Source organism: Uloborus diversus, chromosome 9 (genome assembly GCF_026930045.1).
Source record: "Uloborus diversus isolate 005 chromosome 9, Udiv.v.3.1, whole genome shotgun sequence".
Classification (NCBI taxonomy): domain Eukaryota; kingdom Metazoa; phylum Arthropoda; class Arachnida; order Araneae; family Uloboridae; genus Uloborus; species Uloborus diversus.
This window is the reverse complement of record NC_072739.1, coordinates 36238504-36258985: the sequence shown is the minus strand read 5'-3', so window position 1 is coordinate 36258985 and position 20482 is coordinate 36238504. Positions and strand designations below refer to the sequence as shown.

The 20482-nt window shown below is 29.6% G+C and overlaps 1 protein-coding gene across 1 annotated transcript in view; it reads right to left on the bottom strand.

Moving 5' to 3' along the window:
- Positions 1-2507: 2507 nt before the first annotated feature.
- Positions 2508-20482, bottom strand: part of LOC129230024 (low-density lipoprotein receptor-related protein 1-like) — a 214643-nt gene continuing 196668 nt past the window's right edge. The window contains exons 55-67 of the mRNA XM_054864409.1: positions 20021-20197; positions 19026-19204; positions 18744-18814; positions 17782-17913; positions 16861-17022; positions 15602-15825; positions 14570-14834; positions 10098-10226; positions 8552-8668; positions 7159-7247; positions 5952-6042; positions 3788-3923; positions 2508-3040 (exon numbers count right to left, since the gene is read on the bottom strand). Of these exons, the coding sequence (XP_054720384.1) occupies positions 2861-3040; positions 3788-3923; positions 5952-6042; positions 7159-7247; positions 8552-8668; positions 10098-10226; positions 14570-14834; positions 15602-15825; positions 16861-17022; positions 17782-17913; positions 18744-18814; positions 19026-19204; positions 20021-20197 (1952 nt within the window). The 3' untranslated portion in view covers positions 2508-2860. The remainder of the gene's footprint in view (positions 3041-3787; positions 3924-5951; positions 6043-7158; positions 7248-8551; positions 8669-10097; positions 10227-14569; positions 14835-15601; positions 15826-16860; positions 17023-17781; positions 17914-18743; positions 18815-19025; positions 19205-20020; positions 20198-20482) is intronic.

The following is a 20482-nucleotide window of genomic DNA, read 5'->3' as shown; positions in this document are numbered from 1 at the left end:
TTTCAGTTTGAGTTTCCATAATAATGTTTCAGAACCACACTTCTTCTGTTAACATTTTTTTTTTTTTTTTTTGCTGAAATAAGCTCACCTGACCTTTCCCTATCTGATTTCCACTTATTCCAGTCACTATGCGAGAAAAAACTTGAAATTTTGGCTGATATTTTGAATTATTAAAAATTCAGGGCTTGAAAAAGCATTACTCTTTGATCCCCCAAATGCCTTCCCATGAAGAAAAATCCATATACTTTATAAAATTATTCAAAAACATTTTGGAATATCACCTTATAATAACATTAGTACTTTAACTAAAATGGAAGGAATGAAATAGACTACAATGGATATTATACAAATCAATTTGGCCAAAATCTACATTATTCTGAATGCCAATTGTACATCCAATTTGTATTTTTGCAAGAAATTGCTGCTTTTGCTTTAATTCTTAAACTTTAATTTAAAAAAAATAGTATATTTATACATGACTAAATTTGAGGTACAAAATAAATGCCATTATTGAGACTAGAAAGTAGCTGCATTTTTTTTTATCATAAAATACACACAAACCAAATTGAAATTAAAATCAATATATTTTCATACAAATGCTCAACTCTTTACAAAACTATTTTTATGTACAACAGCTCAATGAATGTAATGAGCCTGTATTATTCTACGTATGACTAAGTAGATCATTAAGTAGAAATAATATTTTGTACAACCTTAAAATCAATGAGAATAATAGAATATTAAAATTTCAGCATTAACAAAAAAGAACAAAATATTCTTCCGTTTACAGGGTTTCGAGAACTTTTTCTGTGGAGCGCAGGTGTTCCAATGAAAACTAGGAGATATTTTATGGGAATCTAGCTTATAAAAACAAAAGAATTTTGTGTCAACTTTTTCATTAAATAAATGTACATCTTATTCATCATCAATAAAATATATAATTCAAAATCATACACCAGATTTTCAATCACATTAATAACAAAACATTAAATAGCTGAAAAATCAAGAGATTCAAAATGAAGCTGCTCTGTTAAAAGTAAAGAAAAATTGATTTACAAAATAGAACACACAAATAAAACCCAAAATATTTTTTTACAACCTTTGTACACATGATTTGGCACATTTTAAGCAATTTTTGCCTTGTGGCTCAATTGCTTCAAACAACTTCACATTATTTATACAGCTGTCTATGATTTCCTTGTTTTGGTGACATATAATCTTTTATGCATTTTCAATGCTCTTTATTTTAATTTCCCTTCTTCAATTTAATCATTAAAAAAAACCGTTATTAATATATCATAAATTTCAATTTTTAGAAAATATTTTCTTCTCTAGTTTTAATTTTAGAAGCTTTTGATAATCGAAAAAAGATAATGTATGGTGTAAACAAAAGAGATAATGATTGGTTTGTAAAGGATCAAATACAGTTTTAACACTTTACAAAAACTTCTACACTGCGGCTTGGCTAGTAAGAGAATTGTTCTTTTTCCCTCAACACAAACTAAACAATGTTAGATGTCTAAGTCTAAGAAATAACGTATTTACTTCAAAAGATTTTCAACCAAGAGACAACTTATTCTGAAACAATTAGATTTTATACAAATGATTATTAAAGATATGATTCACAACCACAACTCACAACAAGAGGAATATTTGGCAGCTGTACAATACACATTTTTAAAAAGACAAAAATAATTTCAATTGACTGCTATTGTAAATGAGGCAAAACATAAAAACATTTTAAAAAGTGTATAAATTTAACAAAAATTAACAACAGAAAAACAAAGTCAGGAAACAGAATAATAATTACAAAAAAGCACTTGACTAAAATGTCACAAAGAAGTTACAAAATATTCTATACACATATATACATGCTGCGGGGCATAAACTATGTTAAAATGCTTAACGAATTAACGTAACAAAAGCTTATAACTCAAATGTAAGCAATTGTAATTTATTGATAGTCATTGCCACTTCCAATGATTACTTGATTATGAGATTCAATTTCCTAAGTCAAATCACCAAAAAAAGAAAATAAATTAAAAGCATTTTCTCTTGGCATATAATTAGCCAAATTTAAAAAAAATAAAAAGATAGCCAGTTAATTCAAAAGCAATTGAATGTAAACATTAACTGAGCAAAAAACTAAAAGGGAATTCATTTAACACAAAGTGTTGACGCTTCAAAGTAATAAAAACATTAAATGTTAACATTCAATGATTTTTTTCAGAATTCAGTAGTCATACTGCAAGTGTTCTAATAATATGGGATCATACTTATTCACTAATTAAAATAAACAATTACTAAGCTCATCGTACTAGTATAAAAAGTTTTTTAAAAACTTAACACAAACATGTCACATAAATGTTCACTTAAAAATTGGCTAACAATTCTTCAATCAGTAACCAATTTTGAGTTGTGTCACATAAATTCCTTATATACATTTCCAAACTAAGCAGTAAAAAACTATTTACGAACTCAATTCTACAAAAAACATACTGGCCATACCTATCAAAGGCAAAACAAAAGCTTTTAGCTAACAACTCATTAAAAATTGAAATTCATAAAGAGCTCAGGGGGGAAAAAAACAATATTGTGCATTTTATTACACTATATATAACTCTAAAAGCCTTTTTTCAACCTGCTAATTATAAAAAAGAGCATTTTTAATTATGAATTATAACAACATCACTTGACCTCAGATGATGTAGCTTCATAACAACATAAATGCCATTCATACTTCACAAATAAAATTGAAAATGAGATTCAGAGTTAAATTATCTCAATAATAAAAACGGAACATGCTTATTCGTTTGCATTAAAGTCAAATTGGATGGAAGGAAAACCGAGGAACCTCGACTTAAGCAAGTGGGTGTCCCCCTTCGCCCAGGGAGCCAATAGCGGCACGAGTTGTGCTCCCGGCACGCCCTTCACGGAACTCGACACCGACAGTGTCACCATGCAACAAGCCTTTCTTCTCTTCCCCCGAGGAGCCGACAGGATAAAGAGAGTCATAGACTGGGTTTGTGAAATTTGTTGCCTGCAGAAAGAAAACAAATTAAGTAAACAAATACAGACAAAATTGGTCACTACGTCGATCATAATAGATATCTCTTCAAAACATTTATGTATATTGAGTAAAAAGAAGCATTAACCATCAATCAAATTTCCTAAAAATATTTAATTTGTCACACATTTTTTTTTTATTTCCCACTGTCCACCTTCTTTCAAATGATCAGGTCTCAAGAATTCAAATTTTCAAAAGAGCTACTTTCAATACAGGCTCGATTTTTCCATAAATGCACTATTATGCTCATGTCATATTTACATCTACGTATCTTTTCGAAAATACTTCATGTTGAGTAGTAAGTAATATATATATATATTAATAATTTGAAAAACAAAGCGATACATATTCAAGTGATAAATATATTTAAAACTGAGAATGGAAGATTGAGAAAACTAAGAAAATACATATAATTTTAACAGATATTACGGGCTTAATGATTAAAAGGGAAAAGAAAGAGGGGAAGAACATTTATTAAGCCTTCAACTTAGTATAAAATCATAACAGTACAATGTCATTCTAGTAAATCTCCTAATGCATCATAAAAAAATTTAGTAAGATTTGACATCCAATAAATAAATTAAAGCTCAAAGGATTAAATTTTAATTTCAAACCGTTGAGTCTATTTTTGTAACTATTTAAAAAAGATTTGGGTGGAATATTATCAAACAAAAAGCATTATTAAAATACTTTACGATTATAGTTATGGCTTCAAGGTACCTCATCTCCTTCTGGAGATACTAAACCATTGAGAGCTTCACTGGCTTCATAATCATAATCCTCCTTGAGATACATTGGGTTATTTATTTCCACATTGGCAGAATCTTGCATTCGAACATGCATAAATGGAAGACCCCTGTGCAATAAATAAATAAATAAATTAATAAACAAATAAAACACAATATGCATACAGAGTTTAACTATTTAATAGTCATTTATTTTCTTTGGAATATTTTGGTAAGATTTAACTCATTTACTAGGCTCGTATTTATCCGACACTGGTTTCTTTTAAAATTACTTATTCATTTATTGTTTTTTTTTTTTTTTTTGCTTAAGTAAATATCGCTTCATGGCCTGGCAACTATTACTATTGAAGACACTGAATTATTGCAGCATTTCTTTCTCTTCTGGGGCGTTTTCCAACCCCTCTAGCACATTTTAAATGCATTAAATAATGCTATTTTTTAAGGAATAAAATTTGAAAGTGATTGAGTCAATACATGTGTACGCCATTACGAAATACTATCATTTGCAATGAGCTGCTACTAGTAAAAATATTCACAAAACTTTAGAGTACAATATTTTGTGTTTAAATTTTTTCTCTTATTTATTACAACAGAACTTGAATTTATTTCCCCCTGATGCATCGATATTTTATGGGAGTCTATCTATAAAAAAAAAACACTGGCATGGAGCAGTGTATCTTTTATGTTTTTTTTCCGCTGATAGGGCTAGAGAGCTAAAGAGCAAATTTATTGACATTATTAAGGGCAAAATAAATGGCAAAATGATTTTTTTAATGTTTTATTAAATTACATTGCAGTCTGAATCTTGTGAGATTTATTGAAGAAACTTAGTGCTTTAATACATTACATGTCACATTTAGCTATTTTGTGAATATGTATCTAGAGTCACAGCTACTGTGATCTCAATTTTTAAGTGCTCTCTTTTATCTGAAATGTTCAATTTAACAAAGGTGGATTGGCTCTAATCACTGCGAATAATCAGGGTTCTACTGCAAATAAAAAAAAATAATAATAATAATAAATAAATAAATTTGCAACAATGAGTAAGCTGCCTGGTCTAAGTGTACACCCTCCAGTTTTGCAAAATGGGAATTTGAAGTTCAGACACTGTGCACAAGCGGAAACATAGCATTTTTTTTTCTCAATATAAGTATTCCACAAAGAAAAACTATCATTAACATACATAAGCTTAAACATTGCATATTCTAAGTCAGCGGTTCTCAACCTTTTTGGTTGTACGGCCCACTAATTTTGTAGAAAACACCATTAAGGCCCACTTACTACTATATGCTACTTGCACAGCCAAAATTGACTTTCTGGGCGGAAGGGGGGGGAGTCATCTGCTCATAACTGTTCTTAATTGTAATAATCTACCATATGAAGGTTGAAAGTGTATTAAAAACAAGAGTTCTGGAGATGTTAATCCCCTTTCTCCCACTGATATAGATATACTGTACAAGAACAATTTTAAAAATATTTTTCAAGAAAGAAAATAACTTTATTGCATTTAGTTAGCTGGCACAGCTCTAAGAGAACTCAAACACAAATCATCAAAGTTAAAGCTCCATGGGAATTTTTACGCTGTTTTTCCTCTACGAGGGAGTTGATATCTGGATTGAAACAGAATAAATTCAGTCTCAAATAACTTGAAACATTCAATGCATTTATTTATGTATTATTTTTCTAAAAAATTACAAATGAAAAGTCTCATTTAAATTGGTAGGTTCAATGGGTAGAAAAGCCCCTCAAGTGGCTCAATTCACTGGTTAGTCATGTCAATTCAACAAAGGAGGGCATTTTTAAATTAAAGCTTGAAATTAATACTAATTTTTTGGCAGTTTTCTTTAAAGGAGGTTCTGATTCTTTAGATTTTATCTCAATTATAGGGCAAAGTTCCTAAGCAATATAAAAAACCATAATCTTAAAGTTCCTTATTGGCTATGAGACAGGGCAGGGAGAGCTTTTGAGTGACGGTACATCTAATATGTGAATTTTCGTAAAAAACGGAAATTAAGACCCCAAGATCTATCTTGGTTCAGGTTCTCGACCAGTGCCCACGGCCCATGGGTTGGGAACCGCTGTTCTAAGTTACAAACTCGAAAATATTAGTTACTTAATCAAATCAGAGCCATACATACCGTTTTCTTCGACAATAGATATAAACAGCAAAAGAAATAACAATGATCAAAAGTAGTACTGTACAAACTGGTATTCCAATTGATGCAACCACTAACGGGAAAAAAAGTAATAGATCCATTAAAATTGAAACAAATACTTCCTAAAAAATTTATCTGCTAAAAGATAACTTAAGCAGCAAAACATGATTTGATCACTTATCAAATTCAAGAAAAATTTCAATAAAACAAAAGAAACATTTTGAATCAAACAACTATTATTTTCATACTTCTTACTTTAATAAGTTATACATAAAGATTGGTGTTTATTTATATATTTTTTCGATTTATCTTTTAAAAAATTACATATACATTTAAATAAAATATGAAGTTCAAAAATTATTAGCAAACACATTTTCAAATCAACATTTGCAAATGAATAATAAAAAAATAATGTATTTAAAATGAAAAATATAACTTAAAATTGAAAAAAATCTGTATTTTTAATGCCATATGGGAGACAAATATTGCAAGAGAGCAAAAGTTGCAATTTAATGCAAATTATTAACTTTACTGATTATATTTTTTAACTTGATAACTTTGTAAAATTTACCTTACATTTTCAAAAAAATAAATAGAAAAAAATCAATTATTTGAAGAAAATTACTATTTTTAGGCCTTCTGCTGGACACCTAAATATTTTTTGATTTGGATAAATATTTTTGTGGTACTTGTGGGGCTACAGGGGCAATGTTTTATCAAAACTTCAAACTTCCAAAAAAAAATCTTTTTTTTTTTCGATTTGGCCCAGTACACAGGGCTGGTTTATACTTTAAGGTGCAGGTCAGCACGGATTGCTGTTGTTCAAAATATATAAAACATTTTTTGCAATTGTTTTGACCTAAAAATTAAAATAAACGAGGATATGCAACTTGAAAAATCAACTTTCTTTTTTTTTGGGGGGGGGGGGGACACCCTAATGTAGAATCCTATTCTGTATTGAGCCATGGGAACAGAATTCTAATAATTTATCAGCATTAAAAAAAGACAACCTTTTTGCATCTCTCCTGTAAAATCACGATCATATGACTTATATTGTTCTGGCTCTGAGAAACAGATATGTTTACTGAATTTTTGAAGAGGGAAGAACTTATGACCCTTTTTTGGCATGAAGTACTTAGGATTAGTAGTTAACAAATGAATCAAGAGTATGAAAACATTAAACACTTACAGTCTGATGAAAAAGATTTTTCGTTTGATTTTGGCAAAGGTAATGGCTGGCTAGTTTCACATCGGAGGCCATAATAGCCACTTTGGCAGCTAAAACAGAAAATTTAAATCAATAGGGTGTACAATTTCATCTGAACTAGCTGAATCACTAACTTAAAAAGAATATTAACAGTTTCAATGAAGCATTATTTCATTGTTTTGGTTTAATGCCTTATTGATGAACTAGAGATAAGTCTATTATGCTTCAAAAGTGACCCCCCCCCCCCACCCTCTTTCTTTTTTTTAAATTTATTTTTTTTAAACAATATTTTAATTTTTTTTTTTTTTTTTTTTTTTTCTGATGCAACCAGCACTTTTAAGCAAACACAGGACCAATGAATGGCCATGTGAGCTTAGCCTGAAACAGGGGTCCAACTCGGAATAGTATAATTTTACCAAACAATTTGATAATGTATAGAGCATAAAACTTATACTTCATCTCATCAGTGTATTATTGGCTCAATGACTTTGCCAGCACACATACTAGCAGAAGAAAGACATTGTTAATTTGCTTGATGGAAATGCACACCTATTTTCTTAACTTAGTATTATATACATATACATATATATATATATTAACATATTTTGTGCAAGAATTTTGATTGCTTTCTATAATTTTTGAACTAAGCAGTCAATTTCAAATCAGTTTTGGAACTACACATCCTTCTTACCAAAAACTTACAATTAAAATACATAAAGAAAGATGCGTATTAAGGCTGCTGTAAGACAACGGGATTGATTTAGATTTGGATGTGTGCTTTGCCACAAACGGAGCACACATAGAAATACCACTAAATGATAAAAATCTTGATACATTAACCTTTAAGTACATATGTATACCATTAACCTAATTATATAATTGTATTTACAACATTTTGCATCAAAATCCCAGAGCACTTTTAAGGACAACCTGTATTGTACATATGCACACTAACTCATTTCATTATTTCTTACGGATGAGTTGTGATAGAAAAATTAGTTTTTCATTTAAAAACTTGAATTAAGAGAAAATATCTAGATCTTTTTAATTCAATACTAAAAGTTAAAATGCATCAGAAAATTAATTTAACAAGAAAACCAGTTAAAACACTTAAATTCCATCTAGAACATTAAACATTGCAATAAATAATTATCTTTAAACACAGCTCTTAAATATAGACACATACAATGCGTGCCGGTTAATTGAAGCAACCGCTCTGATGAATCAAATCATCAAAAATAGAACAGAATCCAGTTATTGAATTAGTCGCTTTATGGAATAAAAACTATTTAGAACAAACGTGGTTCTTATAAGTGGCGGCCACTGTATATATAAGAAAAAATCTTTATATTTTAACTTAATGAAGTTTGCTTACATGCATGTAGGTTTTTCATCAGCATTTAAAGCTGGAACACAGGTTGCATAATTGAAGCAGAAGTTATTGCATGATGTACTGATTTCACATCTCTTCCCAGCACGATCTCTGGCGCACCTGTAACACATATAGTTTAAGAAAAAAAAAACAATGAAATTGGGAGCTTAATTTTGACAATTGCTCTAATTATACTCATACTTACTCCAAGTGATAATACTAGGCACATAAAAGATTTTTTTTTTTTGGATTATGAACAATAAAGTTAAATGCATACAAAAAGAGTTTGGCGGGGGGGGGGGGGGGGGGGGGGGAGAACAATATTTACCTCAATTTCTACAAGTGATTTAAAAAAAATAAATAAATTAAGTTCTTTCTTTTCAACATACATTGCATATTGGGCGATTGCATTATGGGATCATTGTTTATTATTCCCTTCTAAAAAGTATCTTCTTCACTGATGCTACAGCCTGTTGCAGGCCAAGATCCTCTCTTGAAGTCTTTCCCACCTAACCCTATCCCGTGCAATGGCCCTCCGTCGGTTCACTCCTTTTACTTTTAAGTCCTTTTCCACCCCATCCAGCCATCTGACTGGGGGGTCTCCCTCTTCGGCGTTTTCTTTCAATGTTGGAGAAGGTGACGCTTTTTGAGGGGGAGCGCATCTGCATATCGAAATATGTGGCCCAGCCACCTAATGCAAGATGCCTTTATAACCTTTAAGATGTTAGGTTCATGTACTTTTTGTAAATTTCATGGTTATAAACTCATCTCCAACAGTTATCTTGTTTTATTTGTCCAAAAATTTTTCTTAAAATTTTTCTCTGAAAAATCAAAAAAAGCTCTTCTTCTGTCCTGTTGAGAGCCTAACATTTACTCCTATGGACAACAGGTCTTATCAATGTTTTAAAAAGTATCCTAAAAACATTAAAATTTCCATAATTATAAGAAAGAGAAAATTGTGTTCTCTCCCCCCCCCCCCCCCAACTTCGAAGTCATTTTGTATGCATTTGACTTTTTTTAGATTATGAACAATAAACTAATTCTGTGCCTAGTATTATCACTTGACGTAATTATGAGCATAATTAAAGCAATTGCTGAAATAATTTTTATTGGAGTTATATTCAATAAAAAATATTTTACACTTCAGAATTAGGTGAACAATTTTTTAAATTGTAGCAAGTTTTTCTTTCCAACAATTTTTAAAAGGGAAAAAAGGCAAAAAACAAATTTTAAATTTGAACACAAAACCATACATACAGTGTTCCTACAGATGTGCTATAGCCTAACAAATACTTGAGATTGAAAAGTAAGATACAAAAATTGAAGCTAAACAATGAAAAATCCCAGACACTGCAATAAAAAATTTTTAGAACTCAAATAATGTATTTAAGTGCGTTCTTAATATTATCTTATATTGAATTCAAAACAAAGTTAAAATATTTATTTTCTCATGTTTTAAAAATTCCTATTTTTTTCCCAATGTAATTGTTAGTGAAAAGTACATTAATTTTAAAAACTATGAGTTCAATGTACAAAGAAAAAAACTCACGTGCACATAGGGGAACCAACACCATTTGAGGGCAATGTACAAACACCTCCATGAAGACAATAGCCTAAGCATTTATCCCAGTTGTCAGACTGCATTTCGCAGAGAAGACCAACCCAACCTGGTAAGCAGCTATGGAAAAATCAGTACAACTTAATACAAGAAGAAGTTTTCTACAGACACATAAAAAAAGACAACTATTTGTTAAACATCATAATTATTCATCATAAATCATTTAAAAGCAGTAAAACAATTCATCATAAATCATTTAAAAGCAGTAAAACAATGTTGAAAATACAAGTGGTAGTAAAATTAGACATGTGTTTCAAGCCTACAAGGAATCCTTTTTCCAAATGCAGAGAGGAACAAATGCTGATGAAAACATTTCTAGCAAAAGTTTTTGTATAAGAACTTTTTCCATTTATTTAATGAAATATATCATCCATCAAGTCATTTTTGCCATCTTTTTGTATCCAAGGTTTATAGACTCCTTTCATTCATAGCTCATTTCGTAGCACTGAAAAAGGGATCTCTTGAAACTCTGAAACACATGCAATATACCAAAAGCCTGGTTATGAAATCCAGAGACTGCAATTTCGTCCTTGTAATGCACTCACAAGTCTGGAATGGTCAATAATCGAAAGTTCTGCCTTAGCCCTGTGGGCGGTAACTTACTGCTCTAAAACACATGTTTGCAATTTTATGTTATTTGTTCATTTTAACATTGTTTTAATAATTTGAACTTTTTGCACAAAAAGAAAAGTATTTTGATTGCATAAACTAATTTACCTGCTAGCATAGCCTCAAAGAAAAACAAATTTGCTATACATACAGTTGAACTCTGTTAATACTTAATGTCAAAAATCCGCAACTTTGTTTGTATTAGCCATTATTCATAATAATTGAATAAGTGATACTCCAAAAAAGTAAAGAAATGCTTTCCTATATTTGAAAAATTATTGGCACTATTTATTGTTGCTAAATATACACATTATAATATATTTATTAATACACTCAGAAAATTTTAACTTATTCCTTTAAACTTATACCTTTAAACTCATTCCTTTTCTTTGGAAAAAAAATGAAAAAGGAAGATAATAACCAGCAATTGAGAGACAGGTTAAAATTCACAACGGTAGATAGATCGTTTTATCTCCAAGCAAATTTAAATGTCCCCAAGTAAACAATTGTATAGACTTGATTCTATATGCAAAAGATTTAACATTTTCTTCTTGATACACAATGGGCCTTCTATGCCCTCATAAAATGAAGAATTGTTTCTAAAAAGGAAATTGCAGTATCTAATTGCTAAAATTTCCAGTGTAGGGGTCAGAAAGTTTTGATCATCTCAGCAGAGACTTTCACCACATTATTTATGATGACTTACAAATAACTTAATATGCATATTATGTAGGAAATTTCTTGCGTAGTTAAATAGCAAACCAAACTCAGCAAAAAAATTGTTTGTTTCTGCAGTTATTTCATGTTAAATGTAACATTGTTAAGAAAGTTCAACTGTACTTGTTAACAAAAAGTAAATTTAAGACACGTGGCAGTTTTAAAAACAAATTTGGACATTATGTACTTTTAGCTCAAAGAAGGAAAATTTAAAAACATAACACAGAAAACTCTTACTATAATTTGTAGAGTATCAGTATGATGAAGAAAATATCATTATGATTCATCATTAACCATATGAATAAAATACCTATCATCTCAAAAATTCAGCAGGAAAAATATGCTTGCAAATGTCATGCAGTAATGAAAGCTCACTTCTAACATTATTTATATCGTGAAAGAAATAAATTGTGCATTAAAACTAATTTCCAAACTATTACTAGATTAAAAACTGGGCATTAAAAATCAGAATGCTTAAGAATGCAAGTGAATTCTAATAGAAAAGTTGTGTATCAATGATAGGATTGGTTGTGAAGAACCTATTGGGCATTTTCCAGTGCTTGTCACCTGAATAACATAGAAAAAAAGAAACCATCCAGTTGTCTTCAAATATTAACGTATCAATTGCGTTATATCATTTATTTATTTGCACTGATTTTACCATTTTTATTGTATCAATTATTCAGTAAGTATTAAAAAGAGCATTCAACTATAAATAGTTTTAACTTTTTTTTAGCTATTAGACACTTGTATTTTTTAACATTTGTTAGTTTTTCTACAATCACACAAACATATACAAGAAAATAATCATCACTTTAATTTTTTTATCTCAAAAAATTAAAATTCGAGTCTCTTTTCGTATTTCACAAATTAAAGAATATTACATTTATGTTTTATGATTCAATATTTACTTTTGTTAATAATCCAGGAAATAATTATCATTAAAAGAACATTTTAAAACCATATTACATTGAGCAAAGCTAGTTAATTTGTAAGTAACCAAATGCACATATTTACACAAATGAAGTTGACAACTTTAACTTCATATATGTTATTAAATTGACAAACATTATATATAAAGTGTGCAACAAACCTTCTTAGAATAATCTCAAGTATTTAAATGGAACATGCAGTAAATAAATGACTTGGAAAGCAAAATTACAAAAATCACATCAGAAACTTAAAAATGAACATAAAGACCCCAAAAACAGAAAAATAATAAGACAGAATACAAAATATAACAGGAGTGGAGTTCAAGGATGAAATGAATACATCTAATGTTGCTTGATCATTTCAGGTAAAGTTCTGTGACCTACATAAGCAGCTAAACAAACACAGCATTACGCTGATGAAATAATTTGAGCCTATCTCATCCCAGAAAAAAGGCACAAAATGTAAGGAGGGAAATGGCTAGTCAGTCGACGTTTTAAGCCTGTAAGATAATTTTTCATTTGAAGAAATGAGGAAAGTAAAAATTTTAAGCCATCAATTCCAGTATTGCTTTTTGGATAGAGAGGAAAAAAAACCAGAAGAAATGCAAAAAAGTAGATAAAGTGCAAGAAACCCACAGAAAGTAAAAGACAGCTGGGAATAATTAGAAGATTTATAAAAGAGTTCAAACTCCTAAACGTCCTAAAAGATTAATTAATATTACAAATTTATTATTACTTTCATTTATACAGTTTGAAAAATAGATTGTGGTCAAGAATATCTACCAACAAAATTTGAATAGCTTTTCAGCTAAATTTGTCCAAAAAAAAATCTTACCATTAAATTATTTTTAAAAAATAAAAACAAATTTTAACTTTTTTGGTTAATTTAAAATGTGATACTATTCCATAAGTGTAAATGGATAGTGAAGCTAGCAAAAATTTTTTCCAAGCCCAATTAAGAGCTTTTTTTAACAAATGGCTTTAGTTAACACTGATTTAGTCAACAGCATATGATGTAATGTAATTTATTATCACACGCTGTATTCACGATAAAGTGTTTTTAAGAAAATGGCACCAACATTTTTAAGCACTCTACAAACCCTGTCATCATACGGTTTCTTAAATCAATAGCACTGCACTTGAAACGACTAATTTGCATTTAAATTTAATTAGTGCAAAATTATTAGAACAAAATTTGTACAAATTACAGTAAAACCTCAATAAGTAGGCAACCGTTATGTGGTCACTCCGCTTAAGTGGTCGTTTTCCTTTGGTCCCGACAAGGTCTCATTCACAGTAATGTAAAATGATCATCTTTTACTGGTCACCAAATTTAACTTTACCCCAATTAACTAGTCACTCAAAAATTGTTTTCTAAAATTCTCTTTTCTTATCGGATCTTAGAAAATAGCGTTAGACTTAGTTGAAATGCTGTGTGATAGTCATTTTCCCTTGACATCTCGCTTCTCACTTCTGGTCATTCAAAGCATACTTCTTGCTGCGACTCTGTCTAGTACCAATCATATGAATCAAACTCCATCCAGCAAGACAGACAAAATTTAATACCTGGAGAACGTTTGTCAGTATTTAACATTCGCTAAAGGTACAACAGACGCAGACTTTAAAGCTTGAAGCACGTTAGAAGACAGATTTATTTTCAGTAAGCAACAATTTCATCAGTCAACACTGATTGATTGTTTTAATGAACAGTAAGTACATTAAAATTGAGTTATTATGATTAAGTAATGTATAAGTAAAAGAAAATAAAACTAGGTAACTATAACGAGTGTTTTTTCCTTCTTTTCATAATTTCCACTAATTTATAGACATTAATTACACAAGTTTTTGGTTTTCTCACCGAATTCTACAGCTATTCATGAAAGTACTTGTGAGAAGTTTTTTTTTCCCTTCTTTATTTCCCACTCCACATAAGTAGTCACTCCGCATAAGTGGTCAAAATTTTTTGGTCCCTTGAGTGACAACATAACGAGGTTTTACTGTACTAACATTTCAAAAATCAAACTCTTTCACAGTTAGTGTTTTAAAACATTTTCCACTATCTAAGAGACCAAACTATCTACCTGGTTTAAGACATAGAGAAACATAAGAATAAATGCTTAAAGGAATTTCAATTCTGCTACATACTTGCAAATTGGATTTCCCTTGGACATTTGACATGTCCCTCCATTCTCACAAACAATATCAGCACAGGAAGAGGGGCTGAAGGTTTCACAGTGTGTTCCTGAGTATTTGGCAGGACAATGGCAAGCATAATCTATTCCATTTTCATTTTTGGTAGAAACACAGGTGGCACCATTCAAACAACCACATCTGTCTTGCTCACATCGTCGACCTTGAAATCCTTTAGGACAAGCACAACTTGGTTTCTTTGCTCCACGTTTGCAGGTACCTAAAAAAATGTTTCAATTGCAATTATTTACTTGGATTTTATGTTATTTTGAAAGCACATTAATGACTAAAGAAATCTGAAGAAACTTTTGCCTTCATCTACATTACAAATAATATAGTTCAAATTTAAAACTAGTTTAAACATTTTAGCTGTAAATCTGGAATTTGATCTCAAAATTATTTAAAACATTTTGATGTTGTTACTAAGTATCAAAATTAATAAAAAGGTTACTGTAAATCTGGAATTTGATCTCACAATTATTTAAAACATTTTGATGTTGTTACTAAGTATCAAAATTAATAAAAAGGTTACTAAGTATCAATATGAAGCACATTATATAAAAAGAACATTTGAAAGCAGGGAACAACATTTTTCAACTGCAATCTCCCTGCTAGAATAAGAGCAGTAAGCACCTGTATATAGCAAAAACATAAATAAATGAGTTCATTAACAGTAGTTTCTATGTTTGTTAGTCTAATTGCTGTTAATTTGAACAAACTCTCAATAAAGATAACCTTAAACAACCTTCATGGTGTTTAAGGTTATCTTTATTGAGAGTTTGAAGCAGAAATTAAAAGAGTACAGCAGAACTCTAATTCACTGAATTAATTGCGACCAGACTCTATTCGACCCAATGAGCACAACAACTCATATCTTTTAAATTCAAATACAGCTAAATTAAATGTCATCTAATATATTTTCGGGTACTTTAAATCATACATTACAGATTTCCTCATAACATTTTTCTGAAGGCTTTTATATCATACCTCCATTTAAGCACAGTACATCACAAAGATCTTGATCACATTGTTTTCCAGAATAACCAGCATCACAACTACACATTGGAACACCATTTACAATAGAGCAATCCCCATGCTGGCAATAATCAGTGCACTTGGACAATTCACATGAAGGCCCATGGTATCCAGCCATGCAAGCACAAGAATATTTTCCAGAGGTTTCCAGTCTACATATGCCATCATTTTGACAGCTAAAAAACAAAATAATATCTTTATTTTTTCAATATCAATACAAGATTTAAATCTCCATATAGGAGAATAATTACAATGGTTACTCTTTCCTGGCTTTAAGCTATGGTAAAGCCACAAAAGATTGAATATCATGAAGCTTTCAGATTGCAAATTTAAAAAAAAAAATCTAGTTCTCCAGAGCAAAACCAATCAATGTAGGTTATCAAGCTGCAAGCCAAAGTAAAAAACTTTTTAAGACATTACAATGAACAAAGAAACAAAACAAATTTTTCCAGACAAAAAAATCTCACATTGGCATTTAGATTTAATCTTGGTTATATCTTAACATTGTCTATTTCTTTAAAAATATTTTGACAAAGCATGGTCATAAGATTAATAAGTATAAGTAACAATCACTAAATACACCAGTTTTGAATTAGCTATAACGAAAAAAAAAAAAACCTGTCAAATTACCAATTATTGTCTATAGAAAAAAATATATTCAAGCTTATCTAAAGCGAAAACCTTTCCTATTAAATGTTAACCATTCTTTCTCAAGAATTTGATAATAAAGTTCAAATTATTTTTTAAATAAAGAACACGTGAAAATGTAACCCTTTTTTTAAAAAAAATTCTGACAGGAATGACACACACAAAAAGTAATTCATTGATATGAAAAAAAATTTAATTTCATAAGAAGTTCATTTTTAAATATATAAAATAAATGTAAGCTTTTACATAAGAACTTAATGGCTAAAATGATCTGATAGTTTAACCTTTTAAGCCAGAGATACAACAGCATTTGCAACAAAAGTGTTGTATTCAAAAGATTGGTCTAGAAATAATTCCCTTAGATTGTCAGAACTAATGAATCCTCAACAACTTATACTATAAAAAATTGAGAGAAAACCCCCACCAGAGAATCAACAATAAAGAATAGATCCATAACTTCTATGAATAAAACGCTTCCATTACAATTGCTGCATCATTCAGCAAGCTCATGATGGTTACTTCTTAACTTCACATAAAGTAACAACAAAACATCCTAACATTACCTAATGGTTCTGCATTTTTCACATCTTAATCCAAAGAAATTCGCAGGGCAAGTACAATGTCTTTGATTCTGGACATTATAGCAGGTTCCGCCATTATAGCAGAAATCATCACATCTGTTGATAGCAGTTTCACATTTTTCACCAGTCCAAATGGGAAGGCAACTAGGAATAGAAAATAGGATATTATCTATAAAAGTATGAGTTCTATGCATTTGTAACCTTTTAAGATTCTATCTACGAACATTTTACTTTCAAAAAAATATATAGATGGCAGCACCAGGCAGAAATAATTACTTGAATCGTGATAGGCTTAAATTCAAGTTTGTGCTTTGAAATTTAATATACAAAAGCAAATTTTATTAAATAATATTTCTTTTCGAATTAAACCTGTTTTCAGATATTTGTTCAAGATTTAGGTAAGTTTTTAATTGAGTCTGGGTAAACTTTTATACTTAAAAATAATGTTTTCCTACGGGGAACTTTTTTTTAAAGTTTCAAACATGCTTTTTTCGACAATTTCTTACTAAAAATTGATTTTTATTTCATTCAAATAGTTCCTTTATTACGAAAGAAAACATCTTGAAGTACGTAATACAATAAAAATTACTAAAATACACATCTTCCAAGTATTTTTTTAAAAAATCATGCAAAGCGCCAAAAAAAAAAAAAAAAAAAAAAAAAAATCCAGTCTGGAGGGAGATATGCAGTCAAAATAGCTCAGACCTGAAAGTGTTAAGTTATTTGTGCTTCACTATATTTTTTTCTTTGGTCTCCTGAAAAAAACTATTTACATTCTAAGTATAACATTTTAGTTGCTGGGAAGATACAGTTTGCTAAATAAATATTTTCTCCTTAAAATATTTTTTGGTAAATAATAATTTCTTCAACACTCCCAATCATTAAATCTTATCAAAAACTTACCTGCATTTTAAATCTGGTTTTTTATAATATGCACTATTCTTTGGAACATCGACTTGACAAATGCCATTGTTTTTGCAATAATTTGCACATCTATTTATTTCACAGTTGGGGCCATCATAAGTGGGTTTACAGCTGGGAAAAAAAATGTATAAATTAAGATGGATATCAAATTTTCTTTCAATAAAAATTGTGCAACGGAAAATAAACATCGAAATCTACGATAGTAGTACATCCCATTTGGATTTAGTGGCGAAGCTAAATGCGATAAACTATAGTTAGTTTAATAAATATGGCAGAAAAAAGTTGTGGCTGGATTTATTTATTTATCTATTAACCAAGCTATTGGTATTATGTCTTATAACTGCACTGAGATTCATTTTCAAACAAATTATTTTAGGACAAAAAAATCCAGCAGCAAAAAAACCTCTTTGTAATATCTATGGCAAATTTATGCAAGTTTAATTATCAGTATGCAAAATGCAATAGAAAAGAAGTCTAGATTCATTTCATTTGGTAATATTTAAGATAGAAAGTTATCCTTTTATATATAATATAGAATGATCAAGTAACGTTCCTGACCTCATCAACAATGTAACTCAATGCATAGCATGATAATTTGATAATATTTTTGGCGATGCTTGACAGGCAGGGAAATGCTTTATTTCGACAAGGCTGAACTGAACCGGTCATTTAACTGTTCTACTGTTAAGACTCATTTTAGGAGAATGAAGAAACAAAAAAGTGGTAAACAATGAACGCTATCTACTGGAGTTTAGGGTTCATCCACAGGAGTTAGGATTAAAATTTCAACTATCAAAATATCACCAAACAGGTAACAGCTTCGTTTAAATGTAGAAGCAACTTTCACCTGTCCTACCTTGACGTCCAATTTTCGAGTATAGAAATAGTGAAGAAATAAATTTAAAACAAGTAACATTTGAATAACGTCCGACGCATATTACCTGCAAAAGGGATCATTGTTTTCATTTACGGAACATGTTCCACCATTAAAACATTTCAATCTACAAACTGGCTCTAAAAAGGAAAAAAAAAGTAAGCAATCTTAAAAAAGAAATTGAACTGAGAAAAGAAACATTCAGTATTACATTTAAATATTATTACAGACATATTTCTTTTATATTATGTCATACATTGTGACTACTGCAAAATAGAGGGAATTTTTTAAAAACTGAAAAGAACACATTCTGTTAACATTTAGTTAACTGGATAAAGTTAAGAAAAACAAATGAAATACCTGGTAAAACTTCTGGTTTTGGAACTGGAACAATGCAGTCTGGAACTTCATCACTCACCGATTCATTACCAGATTCAGAACACAGACAGATGGAATAGGTTTGGTTTTTTGCAATGCATAAAGTATTTGGGCTGCATGGATTGTTTTCTGACAAGCATGGAGAACTCACTAGAAACAAGAGGTATGCTAAGTACATAAACTTTCCATAAAAAACATTACTTCTCTTTCATTCCAATTTTTATTAAAAAATATTCAGGTAAAAATCATGTGATGAGTGCAATAAAAATACATTGCTGACGTATTATGTACCTTTAAGAGTAGAATTTAACTTCAAAAAAAAAAATCTGTTTGAACTTTTAAAAAAAAAGTTCAGAAAAAAGAAAGAAAACAATGCAAATCATTTGCCTAAATAGTTAATCTTCCAATATGATACTCTAATTCCATGCATAAAAATGTCTGTTATGTACATTTTTTAGAAAGAAAGGAAATATTACTCTTTAGATCTGTAAAAAAAATTTAAGATCAACCCTGAAACACAAGTCAGAAGTATACTTTTCCAAAACGATTTAGCAAGAAAAATAGATTGATAAGGGAAGTGGGGGGATTTGAAGGGAGTCTGCTATTAATGAATAATTTTTCTTGTTTTTAATAAAACCAAATAAAAACATACATGATTTCATTTGTTTGGTATTTGGTTTGTAAAAGATTTAGATGTGCAAAATTAACCAAAAGAGTAACCCAAAGTTAAATTGATAGCATCATTTTCTATTTGGATGCAAAATAAGAGAATTTCATGTACCATCAAAACATGTGTTTTAAATAAATTGAAAAATTAAATTTAAAAATTGTTTTTTTGATAACAAAAAGAACCAAATAACTTCCAAACAAATTAAATAATAAATGTTGAATGAAGGAAACTGTACAATGAATTATATGCTTAATGAATTATTTTCAAGAGTATGAAAGAACTACAGTCCCACTTACTGTTCGACTGGCGGTTTTCTTGTACTAAAACAATGTCATTCGCTTTGTTGAGGCCTCGAATGAGATAAGTAATGTTGCCATTTCCAAATTTATCCAAGCGAATAACAGCATTACTTGGAATGGTTGTAATGTACACATAGTCTTCAAAAACATCAAGTTTGAATGGCTTTTCCTCAGCTGAAAATAAAGAAAGAAAGTTTTTCTTTAATTTCTTCTTTCCAGATAATCAATAATGTTTATATTTTTAGTTTGCAAGACAAAAGTTTACAAATTAAAGAACAAAATTAACAACAATAAAGAACAATTTTAAAGAACAAAAAATAAATGCCCATATTTTATGTTAGAAACAATTAATTCACTTTATATATATAACCCTTTCAGCAAACTGTTTTAAAATTGTTACATCTAAGTTCTCTCACAGCATAAAATAATAATAAAAATAATCGTAATAATGATGATACA